The 25,623-nt window shown below is 42.6% G+C and overlaps 1 protein-coding gene across 9 annotated transcripts in view; it reads left to right on the forward strand.

Moving 5' to 3' along the window:
- The window catches only part of LOC109873805 (ubiquitin carboxyl-terminal hydrolase 20), a 67,847-nt gene that overhangs the window by 10,990 nt on the left and 31,234 nt on the right, over positions 1 to 25,623 (forward strand). For 5 of the 9 annotated variants that reach the window (XM_031809568.1, XM_031809572.1, XM_031809571.1 and 2 more), the window contains 9 exons: positions 9,327 to 9,507; positions 9,779 to 9,905; positions 12,541 to 12,710; positions 13,021 to 13,102; positions 13,315 to 13,423; positions 14,101 to 14,203; positions 14,535 to 14,603; positions 16,820 to 16,983; positions 23,218 to 25,083. In XM_031809568.1, coding sequence (XP_031665428.1) covers positions 9,327 to 9,507; positions 9,779 to 9,905; positions 12,541 to 12,710; positions 13,021 to 13,102; positions 13,315 to 13,423; positions 14,101 to 14,203; positions 14,535 to 14,603; positions 16,820 to 16,977 — 999 coding nt within the window. In that variant the 3' untranslated portion in view covers positions 16,978 to 16,983; positions 23,218 to 25,083. Of the gene's footprint in view, positions 1 to 9,326; positions 9,508 to 9,778; positions 9,906 to 12,540; positions 12,711 to 12,819; positions 12,924 to 13,020; positions 13,103 to 13,314; positions 13,424 to 14,100; positions 14,204 to 14,534; positions 14,604 to 16,819; positions 16,984 to 20,953; positions 25,084 to 25,623 lie in introns of those variants that run through there. The other 4 variants (XR_004206196.1, XM_031809570.1, XM_031809569.1 and 1 more) reach the window with 3 other exon arrangements.

Here is a 25,623-nt window from a genome sequence, read left to right on the forward strand (position 1 = left end):
AGACCTTAGAAAGGCATGGTAGGATAGATATAGGTCTGTAGCAGTTTGGGTCAAGAGTGTCCCCCCCTTTGAAGAGGGGGATAACCGCAGCTGCTTTCCAATCTTTGGGAATCTCAGACGACACGAGAGGTTGAACAGGCTAGTAATAGGGGTGGCAACAATTTCGGCAGATCATTTTAGAAAGAAAGGGTCCAGATTGTCTAGCCCGGCTGATTTGTAGGGGTCCAGATTTTGCAGCTCTTTCAGAACATCAGCTGAACGGATTTGGGAGAAGGAGAAATGGGGAAGGCTTGGGCGAGTTGCTGTTGGGGGTGCAGTGCTGTTGACCGGGGTAGGAGTAGCCAGGTGGAAAGCATGGCCAGCCGTAGAAAAATGCTTATTGAAATTCTCAATTGTGTGTGGATTTATCAGTGGTGACAGTGTTTCCTATCTTCAGTGCAGTGGGCAGCTGGGAGGAGGTGTTCTTATTCTCCATGGACTTTACAGTGTCCCAGAACTTTTGAGTTAGTGTTGCAGGAAGCAAATTTCTGCTTGAAAAAGCTAGCCTTGGCAAGCTTCTTGGAAGATTACAGATTTGAGGTAAATAATACTTTTTTATAAATATAAATTGGTGAGGCGGGTTGCTGGAGAGTGTTTTGAAGATGAGTTGATGGAAAATGTAAAAAAAAATGTATGTGAAAAAAGTTGTAAATATATATATATATATACGGGACACGACAAGACGAGGACAAAAGACGTCTGAACTGCTATGCCATCTTCCCAAACACACCGCCCGGGCAACGAAGGAGTGGCTTCGTAAGAAGCATTTCAAGGTCCTGGAGTGGCCTAGCCAGTCTCCAGATCTCAACCCCATAGAAAATCTTTGGAGGGAGTTGAAAGTCCGTGATGCCCAGCAACAGCCCCAAAACATCACTGCTCTAGAGGAGATCTGCATGGAGGAATGGGCCAAAATACCAGCAACAGTGTGTGAAAACCTTGTGAAGACTTACAGAAAACGTTTGACCTCTGTCATTGCCAACAAAGGGTATATAACAAAGAATTGAGAAACTTTTGTTATATTGACCAAATACTTATTTTCCACCATAATTTGCAAATAAATTCATAAAAAATCCTACAATGTGATTTTCTCTTTTTTTTTTTTCTCGTTTTTGTCTGTCATAGTTGAAGTGTACCTATGATGAAAATGACAGGCTTCATCTTTTTAAGTGGGAGAACTTGCACAATTGGTGGCTGACTAAATACTTTTTTGCCCCACTGTATACCCCACAGTCAGCATTAGCATCGCTGTTAATGAAAAATTGGGAGTGGCAGGCAGTGTTGCTAATTTTCAGGGGAAGTTGCTAGAGGAAATGTTGCTAAAATTTGATAAATGACGTTGTGATGTAATTGCGTGATGACGTCATTACGTAATAACGTAAAACTGCGTCATTACGTAGAATACACAATGACATTGATCAAATTGACTGGCCATCTCGTTGAAAAATATGATTTGACATTTGTTAGTTTAGATTGCTTTGTTTATTATCACATTATTATTTGTAAAAAATCATAAACACAACACATTTTATATGATCAGATTACATTTTTTTTACTATTTATTTATTTTCTTTTTAACTAGTAAACCTACACATTCTGAACAATTATAGTTTTAAGCAGTGTATTCTTACGGCTGAAATCCGGTTAACGGGATCGATATGACAACAGGCAGGGCGCCAAATTCAAACAGAAATCTCATAATTAAAATTCCTCAAACATACAAATATTATACACCATTCTAAAGATCAACTTGTTGTTAATCCCACCACAGTGTCCGATTTCAAAAAAGGCTTTACGACGAAAGCACTCCAAACGATTATGTTAGGTCAGCACCTAGTCACAAAAAAACACAGCCATTTTTCCAGCCAAAGAGAGGAGTCACAAAAAGCAGAAATATAGATAAAATTCATCACTAACCTTTGATGATCTTCATCAGAAGAGACTCACAGGACTTCATGTTACACAATACATTTATGTTTGGTTCGATAAAGTTCATATGTATATCCAAAAATCTCAGTTTACATTAGCGCGTTATGTTCAGTAATGTTTTGCTTCCAAAACATCCGGTGATTTTGCAGAGAGCCACATCAATATACAGAAATACTCATAATAAACATTGAGTAAAGATGCAAGTGTTATGCATGGAATTATAGATAAACTTCTCCTTAATGCAACCGCTGTGTCAGATTTCAAAAAAAGCTTTACGGAAAAAGCACAGCATGCAATAATCTGAGTACAGCTCAGGCACCAAAACAAGCCATACAGATACCCTCCATGTTGGGGAGTCAATAGAAGTCAGAAATAGCATTATAAATACTTACCCTTCATTATCTTCATCAGAATGCACTCCCAGGATTCTCAGTTCCACAATAAATGTTTGTTTTGTTCGATAAAGTCCATAATTTATGTCCAAATACCTCCTTTTAGTTCACAATTCCAAATTCATGAGGCACGAGCACTAGGTCCAGACGAAAAGTCAAGAAGTTCCGTTACAGTCCGTAGAAACATGTCAAACGATGTATATAATCAATCTTTAGGATGTTTTTAACATAAATCTTCAATGATGTTCCAACCGGACAATTCGTATGTCTTTAGAAATGCTCATGGCCTTCAGCCAGACACCTGATTGAAACAGCCCCCATTCACTCCCCCTTCACAGTAGAAGCCTGAAACAAGGTTCTAAAGACTGTTGACATCTAGTGGAAGCCTTAGGAGGTGCAATTGGACCAAATTTACACTGTGTCTTCGATAGGCAAAGAGTTGAAAAACTACAAACCTCAGATTTCCCACTTCCTGGTTGGATTTTTTTCTCAGGTTTTGCCTGCCATATGAGTTCTGTTATAGACATCATTCAAACAGTTTTAGAAACTTCAGAGTTTTCTATCCAAATATACTAATAATATGCATATCTTAGCTTCTGGGCCTGAGTATCAGGCAGTTTACTCTGGGCACCTTATTCATCCAAGCTACTCAATACTGCCCTCCAGCCATAAGAAGTCATTAACATAATACCGAACTGACCAACAATTATAGGTACAAGCTAATAACAAGGTATATATGCTATCTTATTGAACAAGCAGCTCAACTCAAATACTGATGTGTGCACTAGGCATCTCTCTCCAGCTCTCTCCAGGTTGTTGTGCTGCTTGGCTGGCTAGCTGCTCAATGGTTTCCTCCAGATATTGCCACTGTTCTCGCTCACACTGCAGTGCACACTACCACCATCAGCTGTGTCTCTCCACCAGTTCCAGAAAGTCCACTCCTTGCTTACAAACTGTAAACATGATGAATCATAGATTGGCAAGGAAATCCACTTCATCTTCACTGTCCAACTGCATTGTCACGGAGCTGGAACCAGCAGTAGAGGATGGAGTGGCCTTAAAGCTGTACGCTGCTGTGGTGCCAAACTGCTGCAGAACTTCACTTGGTAGTTTATGCTGGTAACGGGTATCACCAGGCAGCTTCAGTCCATACCGCACGAGGAGTATGGAGTTGAGAGTGTGCAGTGACATTCTATTTCTTAACTTTGACTTGAACACACTCATTTGGCTGAACAGCCGTTCAACCTCCGAATTTGAGTGTGGCAAGGAGAGGGCAGCGAGCTCAGCTTGGCAAGGTTCTTCAAATGGATTTGACACGGAAGAGTCCGTGTAGTTATTCACTTCACTTCAAAACTCGACTTTATTTTCAGTTGAGTCCCACCTAAACATGTTTTTCCATTGGGAAACAATTTGATCAATTGTTTGAGGCGTTTAGCGTTTCCTTAACACTGAACAAGGCCATGTTTCGCAAGGCTTCCAGGTTGTCTGGTAAGCCTTGCGTTTGCAGCTCCTTGCTTAAAGCAACAATGTAGTTGATGCACTGTCTCCATATTACCTTTTTGTCCTCAGTTGGTACAACGTGCCTTCGAAAAGGTACCCAAGGAATAGTGATGGACTGAGATGTCCATCATTGGCATCATTCAGGACATCAATTTTTGCCATAGGGTTGAATTCTCTGCTGCAAATTGATATTAAGAGGTATACCAGATTGTCCAAAAGCTTGACAGGATCTGTTTGCTCTACCTCAAATGACTTCACTGCAACTTGTACGTCAGACAGGATTGATTTCAAGAATGTCAGGTAGACATAGTTGGTCTTGCCCATGGACATGGTGTGGAGCACATCCACCATATAGCAATGCTCACTGGCCTTGGTCAACTCAAATTGGAGTTTCAGTTCTTCCCGCAGGCTCAATCGATAGCCAACGTGTGGCACACACTTCGGTGATCTGCAGGGGTTTCTGGACACAATTAATGGTGTTATACACTGCTTTGTACGCCTCGTGCCGTTTTGGGGAAACGTAAAACCAGTTGTAGGTTTCCCTGATTAAGTACTCAACACTCCTAGGGATGGTTTCTTTGGATGCTGGACTGTCAGCCTATTGTACAGAATGGCACACACAGGGGAAATTTGGGCAATGCACATTTTTCCTTTCAAATCTTGTGCACCCCAGTCATCACGGACGCATTATCAGTGCCAATACCCTGAAGATTCTCTTTTTTAAGGTTCTCAAGAAACGTAACTACCGCCTTTGCTATTGATCTGGCATCGCTCCCCTCCAATTCAACCATCCCGAGAAATGTGGACACAAGTTCTTTTTTAGAACTGAAATACCGAATTACCACACCCAGGTATTTCAAGACACTGACATCAGTGGACTCATCCAGCCAGTACTCCCCTAATCATTTCAGTGCACTTGGAAGTTTGTTGCTTCCACAGAATCTGAAAAGGCAGCTCTGTAAGGCGAAACGGTCGCATGCTAGTAGCGAACAATGCTCCGCAATGGCCATTGCCATAGTACTTCATAATAAAATTCCTCAAGCAATACAAGTATTTTACACCATTTTAAAGATACAATTCTCGTTAATCCAGCCACAGTGTCTGATTTCAAAAAGGATTTACAGAGAAAGCACCACAAACGATTGTTAGGTCACCACCAAGCCACAGAAAAACACAGACGATTCTGTGTCTGTACAAATGAAGTGGAACGTAGCTACCTTTCACGTGAGCTGAGCGCCTGCTGCTAACGTCACTCACAATGCTCTTTTGCAGCCAGGCACGTGTGTTGTGACTGAGTGTGTGACAGAGAAAATCGTTTTTTGTGTCATTTAGAGGGAAAATGTGTGCATTTTAGCATTTGTCACTTTTTCAAAAGTTGCTAAAAGTTCCAAATACATTTTTAAAAGTAGCTAGGTGCTGTTTGAAAAAATCAGTGGTGGCAGGGCCTATGGCAGGATGCTTCAAAAAGCCAGAATCCTCAGTCACTTCCAACCAAATGTAATAGCACCCAAATATCATACGTTGCACATATATTATAGGATTTTTCTTCTATATGTATACATGGATGGTAGCTGGTTTCTGTGTTACAGTTCTACCAATAATTCATACCACTGACTGACTTGTCAGCTGTTTTGACTGCAACTAAGCATATACAGTGCATTCGGAAAGTATTCAGACCCCATTACTTTTCCCAATTTTTTTTAACGTTACAGCCTTATTCTAAAATTGATTAAATTGTTTTTTCCCTCATCAATCTACACACAATACCCCATAATGACAAAGCAAAAACCAGTTTGATAATAAATGAAATCACATTTACATAAGTATTCAGACCCTTTACTCAATACTTTGTTGAAGCACCTTTTGGCAGCGATTACAGCCTCCAGTCTTCTTGGGTAGGGTGCTACAACGCTTGGCACACCTGTATTTGGAGAGTTTCTCCCATTCTTCTCTGCAGATTCTCTCAAGCTCTGTCAGGTTGGATGGGGAGTGTTGCTGCACAGCTACTGGCTGGGCAACTCAAGGACATTCAGAGACTTGTCCTGAAGCCACTTCTGCTTTGTCTTGGTTGTGTGCTTAGGGTCGTTGTCCTGTTGGAAGGTGAACCTTCACCCCAGTCTGAGGTCCTGAGCGCTCTGGAGCAGGTTTTGATCAAGGATCTCTCTGTACTTTGCTCCGTTCATCTTCCCCTTGCAAACTCCAAGAGGACTGTCATGTGCCTTTTACTGAGGAGTGGCTTCCGTCTGGACACTCTACCATAAAGGCTTTATTGGTGGAGTGCTGCAGAGATGTTGGTCCTTCTGAAAGGCTCTCCCATCTCCACAGAGGTACTCTGGAGCTTCAATCAGAGTAACTATCGGGTTCTTGGTCACCTCCCTGACCAAATCCCATCTCCCCCAATTGCTCAGTCTGTGTGCCTTTCCAAAATCATGTCCAATCAACTGAATTTACCACCGGTGGACACCAATACAGTTGTAGTAACATCTCAAGGATGATCAATGGAAACAGGATGCACCTGAGTTCCATTTTGAGGCTCATAACAAAGGGTCTGAATACTTATGTAAATAAGGTATTTCTGTTTTTGGTTTTTTAAATAAATCCACACATTTCTAAAAAACAGTTTTTGTTTTGGCATTATTGCGTATTGTGTGTAGATTGATGAGGAAATAACTATTTGATACATTGTAGAATAAGGCTGTGACGTAACATAGTGGAAAAAGTCAAGGGGTTGGAATACTTTCCGAATGCACTGTGTATATATAAGGTCATTTAGATTTTGTACACGGACATACTCATGCTGCAACAGGTCTCCCTCTACCCTCTGATGATATGTATAAGATAATATTGTCTCCAGAGAAACCTACATTAAAATAAATATTTTTTTCATTGTCTCACATCAGATAGCGCAATGACCGTCTGCACTGATCTGTCTGATAACTTGCAATATATATTTGTCATGAGAAAGTCTTCACTACCTAATTCTTCATCTAGCTAAGGTGTTTTGTGGTGGTGCACAAAAATTTGCTTGCCAATGCTACTGTCTTCTTGCTGGCTGAACCAGTCTCAAATCAATCCATATGGAAGGAAAGGCAGGGATGCTAACAATGCCAGTTCACACACTCAATGCTGAACACTCCCTCTAGCTAGTGTAGTGAAGTTCTAGCTATGCATAAATTCGTTTTCATGATATCTGTTCTGCCGTGATAGTGTGCTGACTTCTACAGCACAAATAACTGGTCTCTGCGACGTTATCGCATTGGCCAAATGTTACAAAGTAGCGAGGCACGGTGCCATCTGTCAGTCAGATAGATGCTGATTTCAGAGAGCAGTCCCATAACTTTGGTGTCGTACAACTTTTTCAACAAGCTGTCAAACTAGCTACGTATGGCCATTCAAAAAAGCTTGCACTAGGCTGCTAGCTGGGGAAAGTTTGATCAGCATATCCAGAGTGCATGGTTTGTCGTAGGAGCCAGTACATCATAGCTACTGTGAGCAGAGGGATTTTCAGAATTAGGAAGTAATGTTAGGCGGATGAGCAAAATCTTGTTTTTTAGAGATGAGTTCCACGTCCTACAAGATTGATCGGTTGAGTGACGAGCGTCATGTAGGAGTGACGCCATCTGACGTGAAACAATGGATTTACCCTGAATAACTACTTATTGGGGAATACACACTGTTACAGCTGTCTGTGTAGAGTTCTGTATTGCAGTTCTGTTAAGTATTTATACCATTGGCAGACTTTGTATACCATTAGCAGGTTTTTATACAGTATATCAAAATGACCCCAGTCTGTAGTTTGTCGGTTAAGACAAATGATTTACTATTTTTACCTTTTAACATAAATTGTCAAAAAATGCATCAACTCTTTAATTTTTGTCATTTAGACCCTAATTTACATAATCTGAGGTGTTTGTGTTGTGCCCGCCATCGGTTGAGAGACAGCATACTTCAATACAGGGTGGATGTCATTTCAATTAAAGAAATATAATTCAGTAAGGCCTCCCGAGTGGCGCGGTGGTCTAAGTTGGTGGTCTTAGCTGGAGATCCTGGTTCTAGTCCAGACTCTGTCGTAGCCGGCTGCGACCGGGAGACCCATGGGGCGGCGCACAATTGGCCGAGCGTCGTTAGGGGAGGGCTTGGCTGGCAGGGATGTACTTGTCCCATTGCGCTCTAGCGACTCCTGTGGCGGGCCGGGGACATGCACACTGACACGGTCACCAGGTGTATGGTGGCTTTCCGGTTCAGCGGGCATTGTGTCAAGAAGCGGTGCGGCTTGGTTGAGTTGTGTTTCGGAGGACGCGTGGATCTCGACCTTTGCCTCTCCTCAGTCCATATGGGAGTTGCAGCAATGAGACAAGACTGTAACTACCAATTGGATTCCACAAAATTGGGTTCGGAAAAAGGGGTAAAAAAAAAGAAGAAATTGCTTGTACACAATTCACATTTTAAATAGAATAGAATTTTAAACTTCCAGTTACTACCACAAAGATTGCTGCCGGTCCACCACTATTGAATATCAACTTAAAGAGCGACTGCCTTTAAAAACCAACAAATCCTTTCATGGCATCGATATGAGTCAGGAACCGTTATTCTAGTGTCAAAATTTACTACAAAACATAAACAGAATCATTTTGGTCACAGTCAGTCTGGTCTAAAACGGAGTTTGGAACATCTGTGCGTCACAATGGGTAAAATAAGATTGAGTTTTGATTTGACAATGTCCATTTGCCCACTAACATGGGGTGAACAGCTGCTGTGATTGCTCTCGATCCAATAGCATAGACAGTGAGACAGACCTGCCCAGCAGTTCCGACTTTTTTACATAAGACAACACATTGCACATTTTTTTTACTGAAATACTGCACTAAACACCCTAGTTAAAGTAAAATTGAGCAACTTCTGAGATTCATTCTGGGGATCGGTTTGGTTAAAGATGTTTATCCCCATGAGACGCTGTAGACACGGAAGGCTATTTCACTTTCTCAAAATCCCCAGAATGAATCTCAAAACAAATTAATTACAGATTTCTTGAGTTTACGTTTTGGCCGAGGATGTGTTAGTTGCGCAATTTTTTCACCTACCAGACTGAAGTCTAGTTTTTCTTATGAGCAACAGAATAACACACGTGCCAATCGGCGTGTTCAGTGGCTCTTTAAATGGGAGTGTCTATTCAATTATCTATATATCTATGGTTTCAATAGGTTTCCTATGGAAGATTAACAGTGTAATTTAAAACAACTGATATTCCCACTCAAGTCAACATTCTCTGATGTGTAAACCTCCAACCATCTTTGTGGTACTTTCCCAAAGTAGAAATTTCAATTTTAGTACATTTATCAGTTCCAAAAAGTCACTTTCTGAGCAAATATCTCAAAGGTTTCATTCAAATCAAAAGGGGTGCAGTCAAAAAGTGATCGAAATCAAATGGAACCACCTTATATTTTTCCTGAAAGAAAATTCTGTGTTCAGATCCTGTGCATCCACCTGAAACGTTTTCGCCACGAGGTGATGTACTCCTTCAAGATCAACAGCCACGTGGCCTTCCCATTGGAGGGCCTCGAACTCCGACCTTTCCTGGCCAAGGACAGCCCTTCTCAGATCACCACCTATGACCTGCTGTCCGTTATCTGTCACCATGGCACCGCAGGCAGTGGGTGACCCTTGACTGAATTACCTAACATTAAAGACTCCCTCCAGCTATTTTTGACATGTTTGTTTGGCTGATATTGGTTGTGATTCACCGCAGCATAGTCTTAGTGTTTTGGGTGTTTTCTTCATAGCTTACTATCTACATTTCTGCAATTCCATTAATCAACCTCTTTTTCACTGCCTCCCCCCTCTCTCTTCCTCTGTCTTTCTCCTCCTATTTTCTCTCTCTCTCTCTCTCTCTCTCTCTCTCTCTCTCTTCCCCTCACTCCTAGGTGGTCACTACATAGCGTACTGTCAGAACGTGATTAATGGTCAGTGGTACGAGTTTGATGACCAGTATGTAACGGAGGTCCATGAGACTGTGGTGCAGAATGCTGAGGCCTATGTCCTCTTCTACAGGTGAGACTTCAACCTTCATTATGTTAGAACACTTTAAATGTTTTAATGTTTGGTTGAACTGAATATTGAGTATTTGATTTTGTGTGTGTGTGTGTGTGTGTGTGTGTGTGTGTGTGTGTGTGTGTGTGTGTATACACATGTGCTTGTGTGGGCCTGTGTCTGTGCATACATGCAGGCAGATGGCGATTTGAGTCTTTTCCATCTTACCTTACAAATGCATTGTATGCAGCCATCAATCCACTCCTATCCCCGTGGACTGGTTCATACCTAAAACATGATCCATTCAGGCTGCAAAGGCGTCAATTTCCTCAACTAGATTGAATGGTTGAAGGTGGTAAAAAAAACTGGGAAAATATGCATACTTTCTTTATGAAACACCACCATGCTAAAGTGGCTAGGAATGCTAGTCACGAATGTTGCGTTCAGCCGATCGGGTTGCAGCATTCTGTTGTTTACCCCTGTCTGGAACACAGGGCGCAACATCAGGAAGTAGCATTAGCCACTAGCATGGTGGTGGAAAATGGTGTTTCTTTAAGATAGTACACATACTTTCAGTTGTTTTTTCTCTTCTGCCTTCTCGCTATTCGATCTAGTTAAAGAGGAAATCGACGCCTTTGCAGCCTGAATGGAGAATGTTTTAGGTACGAACCGGTCCAAGAAGGATACGTGTGTATTGCCGGTTGCATACAATGCATTTGGACGGTAAGATGAAACCATCCATACCAGATCAATATCGGCATCTGCCAATCTTTGAGCTAACATGCGTAATCAAATCACATTTTATTTGTCACATGCACCGGATTCAACAGGTGTAGTAGACCGATGTCCTCATTGCAGTTTTACAGACGTGTTTAATACGTTTTATGTACCCACTTTATTTGAATATTCATGAAATGCATATTGTTATAATTGGTAGCACTTTGTTTTTCCTTCGCCTCCAACCCCTTTCGATCTGTGGAACGGATGTGGGTGTGGCTAGGGTCTACATAAGGATACGTAAAGCTTATTAAAGATCAGTGATACGATCAAGTGTGTGGGTTCCTTCTTCTTTTTCCTCATCTTATCCGGCTGTTGCCATGCACTTGCAAAAAAAGATAGCTCAGCGAGTACCTTTTCAATTTTGAATTTGACTTTACAAACAACAAGAGGGCTTAATTGGAGTCTATTTCTTGGGAGCCTAGATCTATATGAAATAACTTAACTGGCTGAGGTAGGCTATGAAGCTTAACAGCCTAATAGAAGTAGGATTTTTTTAGGCCTACTTACAATTGCAACTGGTCAAAAATGTAGCATCCTACATAAAACAATAATTTCAAGAATAAAGTCTGCACTTTCGAACTAAAACAATGTAACTAAAAAGAAAGCGCACATTGGTAATTCCCAAACTCTAAAAGTAATTGGAAAGGTAGATACAAATTATGTGTGACATTGTGGTTACAATAAAGAATGTATGTAACCCATCATGCAAATGAATCGTATTAGCAGGACAATAGACTCTTTATAGCCTGGCTACTGTTGTGAAAATCCCTCAACTTGCGATGCTTTAGTACTCTAGAGTGTTACATTTCTAACTCAAAACAGCATTTCTTCATCAACATCTTTATGCTTTCGTTAATCTTCTTGATCTTTTTTCTTTTTTTCTGTAGCAATTTTGAGCAAAATGCTCAACGGTTGATTAGTCTGTGCAGCCCGTCAGGAAGTCCAGGATCCAGTTGCAGAGGAAGGTGTTTAGTCCCAGGGTCCTAACCTTAGTGATGAGCTTTGAGCTCACTATGCTGTTGAACGCTGAGTTGTAGTCAATGAACAGCATTCTCACATAGGTGTTCCTTTTGTCCAGGTGGGAAAGTGCAGTGTGGAGTGCAATAGAAATTGCATCATCTGTGGATCTGTTGGGGAGGTATGCAAATTGGAGTGGGTCTAGGGTTTCTGGAATGATGGTGTTGATTTGGGCCCTGACCAGCCTTTCAATGCACTTCATGGCTACAGACGTGAGTGCTACGGGTCAGGAGTCATTTAGGCAGGTTACCTTAGTGTTCTTGGGCACAGGCACTGTGGTGGTCTGCTTGAAACACTTTGGTATTACAGACTCAGACAGGGAGAGATTGAAAATGTCTGTAAAGGCACTTGCCAGTTGGTCAGCGCATGCTCAGAGTACACATCCTGGTAATCCATCTGGCCCTGCGGCCTTGTGAATGTTGATCTGTTTAAAGGTCTTACTCACATCGGCTACGGAGACGGTGATCACACAGTTGTCCGGGAACAGCTGATGCTCTCATGCATGTTTCAGTGTTACTTGCCTCGAAGCGAGCATAGAAGTAATTTAGCTCGCCTGGTAGGCTTGTGTCACTGGGTAGCTCGCAGCTGTGCTTCCCTTTGTAGACAAATGGTTTTCAAGCCCTGCCACATCCGACGAGCGTCAGAACCGGTGTAGTACGATTCGATCTTAGTCCTGTATTGACGCTTTGCCAGTTTGATGGTTCGTCGAAGGGCATAGCGGGATTTCTTATAAGATTCTCGCTCCTTGAAAGCGGCAGCTCTGCCCTTTAGCTCAGTGCGGATGTTGCCTGTAATCCGTGTGTGTGTGTATGTATGTTGCCTGTAATCTGTGTGTGTGTGTGTGTGTGTGTGTCCACAGGAAGAGCAGTGAGGAGTCGGTGAGGGAGAGGCAGAAGGTGGTGGATTTAGCTAGCATGAAGGAGCCAAGCCTGCTGCAGTTCTACATCTCCAGAGAGTGGCTGAACAAGTTCAACACTTTCACTGAGCCAGGGCCCATCAGCAACCACACCTTCCTCTGCCAGCACGGAGGTCTGTACTGTACTGGACCTACCACCACAACCCATCCTAAGCATCAACCACACTCAATCCATATAAGACTCACTTCAAGTAGTACTTGTTTTCTTTCAAATACTTTAAGCTGCACTTGATTGAGCTTCCTGGCGCAGTGGAAGCAGTAGAGTACTGAGTAGTCCCAAAAGTGCAAACTCTGTCCATCTGGTCTGAGGGCCTTTCCTGTTCAAGGTATTCTATTTCTGTCCTCACTAACCCCACCTTTAGATCCCAAGCACAACCACTTTCAACCCCAATTGATCTAATCTCCTACTTGTGTTTTGTCCAGGGATCCCGCCCAATAAGTACCACTACATCGACGACCTGGTGGTGATCCTGCCCCAGAACGTGTGGGAGTACCTGTACAACAGGTAAGATGAGTCTCGCTCCTCAGTCTGTCTGACTGGCTGTCAAACCTTTTAACTTCCTTTCTGTCTGACGGACTGACATGGTGAAGGAGTTCAATGGTCTATAAATTCTGTCTTTTCTGTCTGTCTTCCTGTCTCTTCTGTCCGACTGTCGACCTGTCTGTCTGTCTTTTCATCAGACTGTCTCTCTAACAGACTGTATATCTGTCTCCCAGTTTTGGAGGAGGTCCAGCAGTGAACCACTTGTACGTGTGTGCCATCTGCCAGGTGGAGTTAGAGGCTTTGGCCAAACGCAGGAAGGTGGAAATAGACACCTTTATCAGGGTAAGGGTCAGGTGTTGTGTGACAAAACTGCACATTTTATTGTCCGCAATACAAGGTGCACTTGTGTAATGATCATGCTGTTTAATCAGCTTCTTGATATGCCACACCTGTCAGTTGGATGGATTATCTTGGCAAAGGAGAAACGCTCACTAACAGGGATGTAAACAAATATAATCTGATTTGAGAGAAATACGTTTTTTGTGCCTATAGAACAATTCTGGGATATTTTATTTCAGCTCTTGAAATATGGGACCAAGAATTTACATGTTGCGTTTATATTTTGGTTCAGTGTACACATTCTGCCATGGAGCTGAGAGAAAATGTTGCAGTTTTAAAGCTAATTTCCTGCAATTCTATGCATTTTGCCATGGCTATTGCTGTGTTCTTTTGCTCAAACATAATAACTAAATCTGTACAGATAAGTTAATTGTTTTTGGAGTTTTCAATTCTCCCTGACAATCTAGCTTTTATTTTGGTGATTGTTAGTTCTCAAAGATTATATTCAAAAAAATATATATAGATCCATTAATATTTTCTAAATATGTTATGTTGTTTAGCCGTTTAAGTTTACACAAAGCATTTATTTTTTTAAACTGTTTAGTTATTAAGTGGCCCGCCCAAGGATTTCAATGGTAGAAAAATCCCTGTGTGTTTGTGCCCTCTCTCGGTCTCTCCAGTTGAATAAAGAGTTCCAAGCGGAGGAGGCTCCTACAGTCATCCTGTGTATCAGTATGCAGTGGTTCAGAGAGTGGGAGAGCTTTGTCAAGGGCAAAGACAATGGTAGGATTCTATGAGAATAGATACCAGGCATTATAGTGCCAACAGAAGCTAAGAGCTGAATTACCTCAGTACACCATCCTTATCATATTGTATCCTCTGTGCAGACCAGATCTGTATTAATATTATATGCTATTTAGCAGATGCTTTTGTCCTTAGTCATTGCGTGCACACACTTTAAAATGGGTTGTCCCGGGAATCAACCCACTATCCTGGCTTTTCAAGCGCCCTGCTCTACCAACTGAGCTACAGATGAATAAATACAGTCTGCAATGTTCCTCAGTAACAACACGAAAGCTTTTGTTGGTGTTTATGTGTGTCATTGTTTTCTCAGAGCCCCCTGGTCCTATTGACAACAGTAAGATTGGTGTCATGAAAGGGGGACACGTACAGATCAAGCAAGGTAAGCAGTGTATTCTCATACATATTCACATTGTGTGGGTTGGTTGGTCAGTCTGTGGGTGCGTGCCCTCCTGTGTGGGTTGGTTGGTCGGTCTGTGGGTGCGTGCCCTCCTGTGTGGGTTGGTTGGTCGGTCTGTGGGTGCGTGCCCTCCTGTGTAGGTTGGTTGGTCGGTCTGTGGGTGCGTGCCCTCCTGTGTGGGTTGGTTGGTCGGTCTGTGGGTGCGTGCCCTCCTGTGTGGGTTGGTTGGTCGGTCTGTGGGTGCGTGCCCTCCTGTGTGGGTTGGTTGGTCGGTCTGTGGGTGCGTGCCCTCCTGTGTGGGTTGGTTGGTCGGTCTGTGGGTGCGTGCCCTCCTGTGTGGGTTGGTTGGTCGGTCTGTGGGTGCGTGCCCTCCTGTGTGGGTTGGTTGGTCGGTCTGTGGGTGCGTGCCCTCCTGTGTGGGTTGGTTGGTAGGTCTGTGGGTGCGTGCGCTCCTGTGTGGGTTGGTTGGTCGGTCTGTGGGTGCGTGCGTGCGCTCCTGTGTGTATTGGAATACACTGTGTGTATGTGTGTGCGTGTGTGCGCGCACGTCTGTACACACAGAGTGTACAAAACATTACGAACACCTACTCTTTCCTTGACAGACTGACCAGGTGAATCCAGGCAAAAGCTATGATCTCTTATTTATGTCACTTGTTAAGTCAAATCCACTTCAATCGGTGTAGATGAATGGGAGGAGACAGGATAAAGAAGGATTTTAAAGCCTTGAGACGGTTGAGACATGGATTGTGTGTTTGCCATTCAGAGGTGAATGGTGGGCACGACAAAATATTTAAGTGCCTTTTAAACAGGGTATGGTAGTTGGTGCCAGGCACACCGGTTTGTCAAGAACTGCAATGCTGCTGTTTTTTTTTAACGCTAAACAGTTTAATGAGTGTATCAAGAATGATCCACCACCCAAAAGACATCCTGCCAACTTAACACAACTGTGGGAAGCACTGTAGTCGGCATGGGGCAGCATCCCTGTGGAATACTTTTGACACCTTATAGAGGCCGTGCCCCGATGAACTGAGGCTGTTCTGAGGGCGAAAGGGGGAGGTGTCCTTAATGTTGCCTTTTTCCACATGTTGTTACGTCACTCCACAGCTATTTTCAGGTCTATCCAGAGTTTTTCGATTAGGTTCAAGTCTGGGCTCTGGCTGGGCCACTCAAGGACATTGAGACTTGTTCTGAAGCCACTCCTGTTTTGCCTTGGCTGTGTGCCTAGTGTTGTTTTCTTGTTGGAAGGTGAACCCAGTCTGAGATCCTGAGCCATCTGGAGCAGGTTTTCACCAAGGATTTAACTGTACTTTGCTTCGTTCATCTTTCCCTCGATCCTGAATAGTCTCCCAGTCCCTGCCTCTGAAAAACATCCCTACAGCTTGATGCTGCCATCACCACCATGCTTCACCGTAGTGATAGTGCCAAGTTTCCTCCAAACATGACCCTTGGCATTCAGGCCAAAGAGTTCAATCTTGGTTTCATCAGACCAGAGAATCTTGTTTCTCATGGTCAGAGTCCTTTTGGCAAACTCAATGTGGGCTGTCATGTGCCTTTCACTGAGGAGTGGCTTCCGTCTGGCCACTCTACATAAAGGCTTGATTGGTGGAGTGCTGCAGAGATGGTTGTCCTTCTGGAAGGTTCTCCTCTCTCCACAGAGGAACTCTAGAGCTCTGTCAAAGTGACCACTGGGTTCTTGGTCACCTCCCCGACAAAAGCCCTTCTCCCCCGATTGCTTAGTTTGGCCAGGTGGCCTGCTCTAGGAAGAGTCTTGGTGGTTCATGTCCAATCAATTGCATTTACCACAGATGGACTCCAATCAAGTGGTAGAAACATCTTAAGAAAGATCAGTGGAATTTGGATGCACCTGAGCTAAATTTCGAGTCTCATTGCAAAGGTTTTGAATATTTATGTAAATAAGGTATTTCATATATTTGTTCATTTATTTTTCGGCAAAAATTTCTAAACCTGTTTTCACTTCGTCGTTATGGAGTATTGTGTGTAAATTGAGGGGATACAACTCTTTTTTAAATCCATTTTAGAGTAAGGCTGTAACATAAAACAAATTGGAAAAAGTCAAGGGGTCTGAATACTTTCCCGAATACACTGTATATCAAATAGCTAAATGACCATATGATCCTTGTGCTCCTAATGTTTGATATACTCAGTGTATGTTAACACGCCTTGGTGTGTGCTCCTAGGGGCTGACTATGGTCAGATCTCAGAGGAGACGTGGCAGTATCTCCTCAGTATCTATAGTGGAGGGCCTGAGATTGCAGTGAGACAGACGGTGCCGGCCACCAACACAGACGGCCTGCATGGAGAGAGGAAGATCGAGGCAGAGACCAGGGCACTCTGAGAAATGGTGAGTCACAGCACACACACACACACACATACAAGCACCCAATACACACGTTGTGTTTACAGACTGTCGTGATCATTTCCTGTATTACCAAATAATGAGAGAGCAAACCACACACAAGTCAGAGTTATATCATAAAGTCCATCTTTAATTATATGAGCTTCACCATAGCCCTGTGACTCTCAGATCAATTCAGTGTCTATAAATGAATTCTCTGAGAGTCCTTACAAAACAATTCTTAGTATCATTTATAGCCAAGACACACCCATCTCAACTCACATGACAAATAACAGATCTTAGGAACATTACAAAGGAAGACTTTACTTGAGAGAGGAGTATCCCCTAGCCAGACAGCATTAGCTATAAATTATCGTTCAGTTTGGTCTCTTAAACAAAGTTCTTATCTCGTTCTTGGTACAACATAGTACCAAACCATTACCTTATCCAATGGCATATATCAATTGTGAATTCTAGATACTCCCATCTCAAATTAAACCCCCTCCTGGACAAGATCACAGAGACCTCTTAGTTCATACACTAAATCAAGATAAGGGCAACCTCAGAGGGGACATGTAATAGTTCCAGACACATTCCCATAAGAAGACAAGCCTGACCCTCTCTAGGGCCCAAGTAACTGTTCCCACATAAGCATACTTGTGAAAATTGATAAAACATCTTATTTATCAATGTTACCAAAATAATTCTGATTCTGCCGCAACAAAACATATACAGGTAAGGACACATACAAACAAGCACACTCAATCATACACATGCAGTGCATTCAGAAAGTATTCACACTCTTTCACTACTTTCACATTTTGTTGTGTTACAGCTTCAATATTTTTTTTTCAATTCACTTTTTGAATAAAAAAAAATTCTGGGGGGGGAAATACAATACAACACATTACTTAACAAGTCACATAATAAATTGCATGGACTCTTACATTTATTGACTCAGGGGTGTGAATACTTTTGTAAATGAGATATTTCTGTATTTAAATTTCAATAAACATTTCTAAAAACATGTTTTCACTTGGTCATTATGAAGTATTGTGTGTCGATGTGAGATTGATTTATTTACTTTGAATTTCATTTTGAATTTGTAACAAAATGTGGAATGAGTGAAGGGAATACTTTCTGAAGGCACTGAACACTTACATATTATTGCTTCCCACTGACGGTTTCCCCCACACATCCACCTAATACACACTATATACACACACACACACACACACACACACACACACACACACACACACACACACACACACACACACACACACAGTTGAAGTCAGAATACATTTAAACTAATTTTTTCACAATTCTAACATTTAATCCTTAGGTCAGTGAGGATCACTACTTATTTTAAGAATGTGTAATGTCAGCATAATAGTACAGAGAATGATTTATTTGAGCTTTTATTTCTTTCAGCACATTCCCAGTGGGTCAGAAGTTTACATACACTCAATTAGTATTTGGTAGCATTGCCTTTACATTTTTTACTTGGGTCAAAAGTTTCGGGTAGCCTTCCACAAGCTTCCCAGAATAAGTTGGGTGAATTTTGACCCATTCCTCCCTGACAGAGCTGTTGTAACTGAGTCAGGTTTGTAGGCCTCCTTGCTCACACACACTTTTTCAGTTCTGCCCACATATTTTCTGTATGATTGAGGTCAGGGCTTTGTGATGGCCACTCCAATACCTTAACTTTGTTGTCCTTAAGCCATTCTGCCACAACTTTGGAAATACAGTGGGGCAAAAAAGTATTTAGTCAGCCACCAATTGTGCAAGTTCTCCCACTTAAAAACATGAGAGAGGCCTGTAATTTTCATAATTGGTACACTTCAAATATGACAGACAAAATGAGAAAAAAAATCCAGAAAATCACATTGTAGGATTTTTAATGAATTTATTTGCAAATTATGGTGGAAAATAAGTATTTGGTCAATAACAAAAGTTTATCTCAATACTTTGTTATATACCATTTGTTGGCAATGACAGAGGTCAAACGTTTTCTGTAAGTCTTCAAGGTTTTCACACACTGTTGCTGGTATTTTGGCCCAATCCTCCATGCAGATCTCCTCTAGAGCAATGATGTTTTGGGGCTATTGCTGGGCAACATGGACTTTCAACTCCCTCCAAAGATTTTCTATGGGGTTGAGATCTGGAGACTGGCTAGGCCACACCAGGACCTTGAAATGCTTCTTACGAAGCCACTCCTTCGTTGCCCGGGCGGTGTGTTTGGGATCATTGTCATGCTGAAAGACCCAGCCACGTTTCATCTTCAATGCCCTTGCTGATGGAAGGAGGTTTTCACTCAAAATCTCACGATACATGGCCCCATTCATTCTTTCCTTTACACGGATCAGTCGTCCTGGTCCCTTTGCAGAAAAACAGCCCCAAAGCATGATGTTTCCACCCCATGCTTCACAGTAGGTATGGTGTTCTTTGGATGCAACTCAGCATTCTTTGTCCTCTAAACACGACGAGTTGAGTTTTTACCAAAAAGTTATATTTTGGTTTTCATCTGACCATATGACATTCTCCCAATCTTCTTCTGGATCATCCAAATGCTCTCTAGCAAACTTCAGACAGGCCTGGACATGTACTGGCTTAAGCAGGGGGACATGTCTGACACTGCAGGATTTGAGTCCCTGGCGGCGTAGTGTGTTACTGATGGTAGGCTTTGTTACTTTGGTCCCAGCTCTCTGCAGGTCATTCACTAGGTCCCCCCGTGTGGTTCTGGGATTTTTGCTCACTGTTTTTGTGATCATTTTGACCCCACGGGGTGAGATCTTGCGTGGAGCCCCAGATCGAGGGAGATTATCAGTGGTCTTGTATGTCTTCCATTTCCTAATAATTGCTCCCACAGTTGATTTCTTCAAACCAAGCTGCTTACCTATTGCAGATTCAGTCTTCCCAGGCTGGTGCAGGTCTACAATTTTGTTTCTGGTGTCCTTTGACAGCTCTTTGGTCTTGCCCATAGTGGAGTTTGGAGTGTGACTGGTTGTGGACAGGTGTCTTTTATACTGATAACAAGTACAAACAGGTGCCATTAATACAGGTAACGAGTGGAGGACAGAGGAGCCTCTTAAAGAAGAAGTTACAGGTCTGTGAGAGCCAGAAATCTTGCTTGTTTGTAGGTGACCAAATACTTATTTTCCACCATAATTTGCAAATAAATAAATAAAAAAGTCCTACAATGTGTTTTTCTGGATTTATTTTTCTCATTTTGTCTGTCATAGTTGAAGTGTACCTATGATGAAAATTACAGGCCTCTTTCATCTTTTTAAGTGGGAGAACTTGCACAATTGGTGGCTGACTAAATACGTTTTTGCCCCACTGTAGATTTTGAGGAAAAACAATTTAATCCATTTTGGAATAAAGCTGTAACTTAACAATGTGGAAAAAGTAAAGCGGTCTGAATACTTTCCGAATGCACTGTATATATATACACACACACACACACACACACACACACACACACACACACACACACACACACACACACACACAGACACACACACACACACCTACCACTCAGGTCTAAGGAGGAGGCTGCATAAACATGACCATTTCCCCAAAACACTTCAGTACTGGACCTCTTGGCTCCTTTAACCGTCTGGTACCATTGTTCTCACATAGCTCTGGTCGTTCTCATGAGTTACTACATTCCTCCATTGCGGGATAGGGTATGTGTGATTAATGGGTGTGCCTCAATGTGAAAAGAACAAGGAAGGCAATGCACTTGATGTAGTTAATAAACGTAATTCTGGACAACTGTGTTTGCACAACCTGAGATTCCAGATACTGTAACTAGATTGCACATTAAGACGGAGGGGAATTGGTCTTGCACATTAAAACATGCAATTCTACAAAAAAAGACTTGATCCACCAGAATACACAAAATTCAAGTCCGTTTCCCTTGATGTTTTTCCCTCTTGTTATAAGAATGTTTTCTTTCCTTCCCTTATAGGTTGTCTGTGTTTGACACCCCTGTACACTAGCCCTCACTGGAGCTGAGGTGGTTGATTTGCACCTGGGTGAAGAGAAGCCTTATAGGTTGTCTGTGTTTGACACCCCTGTACACTAGCCCTCACTGGAGCGGAGGTGGTTGATTTGCACCTGGGTGAAGAGAAGCCTTATAGGTTGTCTGTGTTTGACACCCCTGTACACTATCCCTCACTGGAGCTGAGGTGGTTGATTTGCACCTGGGTGAAGAGAAGCCTTAAAGGTTGTCTGTGTTTGACACCCCTGTATACTAGCCCTCACTGGAGCTGAGGTGGTTGATTTGCACCTGGGTGAAGAGAAGCCTTATAGGTTGTCTGTGTTTGACACCCCTGTACACTAGCCCTCACTGGAGCTGAGGTGGTTGATTTGCACCTGGGTGAAGAGAAGCCTTATAGGTTGTCTGTGTTTGACACCCCTGTACACTATCCCTCACTGGAGCTGAGGTGGTTGATTTGCACCTGGGTGAAGAGAAGCCTTAAAGGTTGTCTGTGTTTGACACCCCTGTATACTAGCCCTCACTGGAGCTGAGGTGGTTGATTTGCACCTGGGTGAAGAGAAGCCTTATAGGTTGTCTGTGTTTGACACCCCTGTACACTATCCCTCACTGGAGCTGAGGTGGTTGATTTGCACCTGGGTGAAGAGAAGCCTTAAAGGTTGTCTGTGTTTGACACCCCTGTATACTAGCCCTCACTGGAGCTGAGGTGCTTGATTTGCACCTGGGTGAAGAGAAGCCTTATAGGTTGTCTGTGTTTGACACCCCTGTACACTAGCCCTCACTGGAGCTGAGGTGGTTGATTTGCACCTTGGTGAAGAGAAGCCTTATAGGTTGTCTGTGTTTGACACCCCTGTACACTAGCCCTCACTGGAGTGGAGGTGGTTGATTTGCACCTGGGTGAAGAGAAGCCTTATAGGTTGTCTGTGTTTGACACCCCTGTACACTAGCCCTCACTGGAGCTGAGGTGGTTGATTTGCACCTGGGTGAAGAGAAGCCTTATAGGTTGTCTGTGTTTGACACCCCTGTACACTAGCCCTCACTGGAGCTGAGGTGGTTGATTTGCACCTGGGTGAAGAGAAGCCTTATAGGTTGTCTGTGTTTGACACCCCTGTACACTAGCCCTCACTGGAGCTGAGGTGGTTGATTTGCACCTGGGTGAAGAGAAGCCTTATAGGTTGTCTGTGTTTGACACCCCTGTACACTAGCCCTCACTGGAGCTGAGGTGGTTGATTTGCACCTGGGTGAAGAGAAGCCTTATAGGTTGTCTGTGTTTGACACCCCTGTACACTAGCCCTCACTGGAGCTGAGGTGGTTGATTTGCACCTGGGTGAAGAGAAGCCTTATAGGTTGTCTGTGTTTGACACCCCTGTACACTAGCCCTCACTGGAGCTGAGGTGGTTGATTTGCACCTGGGTGAAGAGAAGCCTTATAGGTTGTCTGTGTTTGACACCCCTGTACACTAGCCCTCACTGGAGCTGAGGTGGTTGATTTGCACCTGGGTGAAGAGAAGCCTTATAGGTTGTCTGTGTTTGACACCCCTGTACACTAGCCCTCACTGGAGCTGAGGTGGTTGATTTGCACCTGGGTGAAGAGAAGCCTTATAGGTTGTCTGTGTTTGACACCCCTGTACACTAGCCCTCACTGGAGCTGAGGTGGTTGATTTGCACCTGGGTGAAGAGAAGCCTCATAGGTTGTCTGTGTTTGACACCCCTGTACACTAGCCCTCACTGGAGCGGAGGTGGTTGATTTGCACCTGGGTGAAGAGAAGCCTTATAGGTTGTCTGTGTTTGACACCCCTGTACACTAGCCCTCACTGGAGCGGAGGTGGTTGATTTGCACCTGGGTGAAGAGAAGCCTTATTGTGAGCACTTTGTCAAATGTAGCAATGCGCCTTATTCTATTACCTGTGCAGGAAGACATATTGGTCAATTATCATCATAGTGTAGTAGAAAAGGTGTTATTTATTGAACTCTTAAGATGTTTTAGTAAGAAAATATACATTATGTGACACCATGTCTTCGAAGCTATTGTGGTAGTTGCAGTAGGTTGGTGACATCAAAATCTAAATTGCTGCTGTACTACTGTAGTAGGTGTGTCATATCGTTAATGGTGTCCTGCACTCAGACGAGAGGCAGAGGGAGGAAGGGAATGGCGTGCCGAGGGGCATGACATCATCAGTGTTAATTGCTACTTGACAACTCGGGTGAACTTGTACTAATCTTTTTTTGCTGCAGGCCCCAAACAACAAACATTCAATGACTACACGTTTGTCACTCCGAGACGATGGAAGAGGATGGATGTAAAAGACAAAAAAAAGGCTGTTCAGAGCGTGTTGAATGTTGCGATCTTGTTGAAGTGTTCCACTCCCTTTCCGAGGAGGACTGCAAAGTTGTCAGATTGTCGTGACTCGTGGCGTCTCATCGCATAGTCAATTTATTTATTTAAGTCATACAGAGCGAGGCTTATCCCATCAATAACCCATAGTAGTGTAAATGTACATACCGTATAAACAAGCAGATTAGGTTGTCTCTCTCTCTCTCTCCATTCCTTAGGAGAATAGACTGTTCCCAGGTCTATTTGTGCTGTCTTACCAACCCTCCGGTTTCTGCAGCCCCAGTTTAGGATAGGATATCAGGCTAGGAGGAGAGAAAAGAGAGGGGGGAGATCCCGTCCACCTGGAGGGGTAGGTGTAAAGTGGTGTGTCGGTCACCCGTCTAAAGTGAGTGTTGCTCAGATGTCTCGTACTTCTCAGCTCAGCAAAACTCAATTTCCCAGAATTCACCACTCCCCCAGTTTACTAGCCTGCACCTGTCTGCACTTGTCCTTCTGCTTGGAAAATATGGGAGGCAGGTGGCCTAGCTGTTAAGAGCATTGGGCCAGTAACCGAGAAGTCTCTGGTTCGAATCTCCGAGTTGACTAAGTGAAAAGTCTGTCAATGTGCCCTTGAGCAAGGCACTTCCCCCTAATTGCTCCTGTGTGTTGCTCTGGATAAGCGTGTCTGCTAAATGACTTAAAATGTCAAATATTATAATCCTCCTCATCCCTCCCACCATAAAGGTACAATTCCCTTTACTGTGCATGTATATACTGCACGCTAAAACAGAGGTTCAAACCTGTAGGTAGGACGATGTTTTGTACTTTGACAAGAGATGATGCAAGTGGTGATGTCATTATGAGCTTCCCCTGATTTCCCTGAGTATGCCAACTAACCGTTTAATGGTTAAATGACAAGCGTTCAAGCGTGTCAATGGCTACTGTAGTAATGCTATGTAATGGATGCTGTCTAGTCGGTCCAAACAGTGTTTGAACCTAAAAGTAGAGGTTTGAAAAACATCTGAGTGATTCTGTGCTGCCGTGCTGGTAAGTGGTATGTCAGTGTCCAAAGAGTAATTATGTTCTTAAAAGATAATGTAATTTTTCCCCTTTTTAAAATAGATATATAATATATATAATTTTTAAAATAGATATATAATATATATAATTTTTAAAATAGATATATAATATATATAATTTTTTTGTACTGTATTTTTGTCAATTTGGTACAGATGTGAAACCTCCAAGAGTGTCTGTTTTTCTGGCTGTCGATCTGTGCTCAGACACCTCTTAGAGTTATTGTTGTTGTTGTTATTATTATTAAAGTCTGCTGATAGGTTGCTAAAGCATTGTACATTTGTTATGACTACAGTGACGATCCATTGTGCTGCAGTATTATTCCAACGTTTTTAAAACGCTATGTGATACTTATCTTAATTCACCTCACTTCTGAATTCCTGGTTGGTGTGTTTATGTTGGGTTGTTTGCGCACACACACACACACACACACTCTCGGCTTGTAAGAGTTTTATTTTCACTTGTTGATGATTTAACATTAAGACATTGCTGTGGTGGAATTGATTGCGTAGATAATGACTCGCCTCTGTCTTTATCCAAAAGAATAATAGTAATTAATCAACTTGTTTTTCAATGACTATAGTGTGTCTGTCATGGTCACAGCAATGATGATCTATTGATGCTGTTTGTCTTCGTGGTACATCCAAACTCAGATGAGTGTCTATAAAACTGATGTAATGATTATATGATTAAAAGGCTTCTTTCATTTGCCTGTGTATTTTGGTGTGTAATCATATTGTTTTCTCACATAGCCGCAGTACAGTGTTGAATTACAACCAGGAGATTTCTTTGCACTGGCAGGGGCTTGAAAATGTTTACAGTGGGGAGAACAAGTATTTAATACACTGCCGATTTTGCAGGTTTTCCTACTTACAAAGCGTGTAGAGGTCTGTAATTTTTAACATAGGTAGACCTCAACTGTGAGAGACGGAATCTAAAACAAAAATCCAGAAAATCAGAAAATCACATTGTATTATTTTTTAAGTAATTCATTTGCATTTGCTCCCCACTGTATCATCATATATCAAGCCCCTGCCAGTGCAAAAAAAACTATATATTCTCTCATTTTGAAATATTGTTGACTGCTGATCTATCTCACTGCCACACCCCAAAGTATACACTAAGTAGTGGTTTAATATCTTGTTATAATGATCAGCGCTAACAGTCTGCCATCTTTCAAGATATTTATAATAATGGAAGAGAATATTATGATTCATAATCTCGGTATTAAAATATCATTTTTAATGTTG

This window comes from Oncorhynchus kisutch, linkage group LG29 (genome assembly GCF_002021735.2).
Source record: "Oncorhynchus kisutch isolate 150728-3 linkage group LG29, Okis_V2, whole genome shotgun sequence".
In the NCBI taxonomy this organism is placed as follows: Eukaryota; Metazoa; Chordata; class Actinopteri; order Salmoniformes; family Salmonidae; genus Oncorhynchus; species Oncorhynchus kisutch.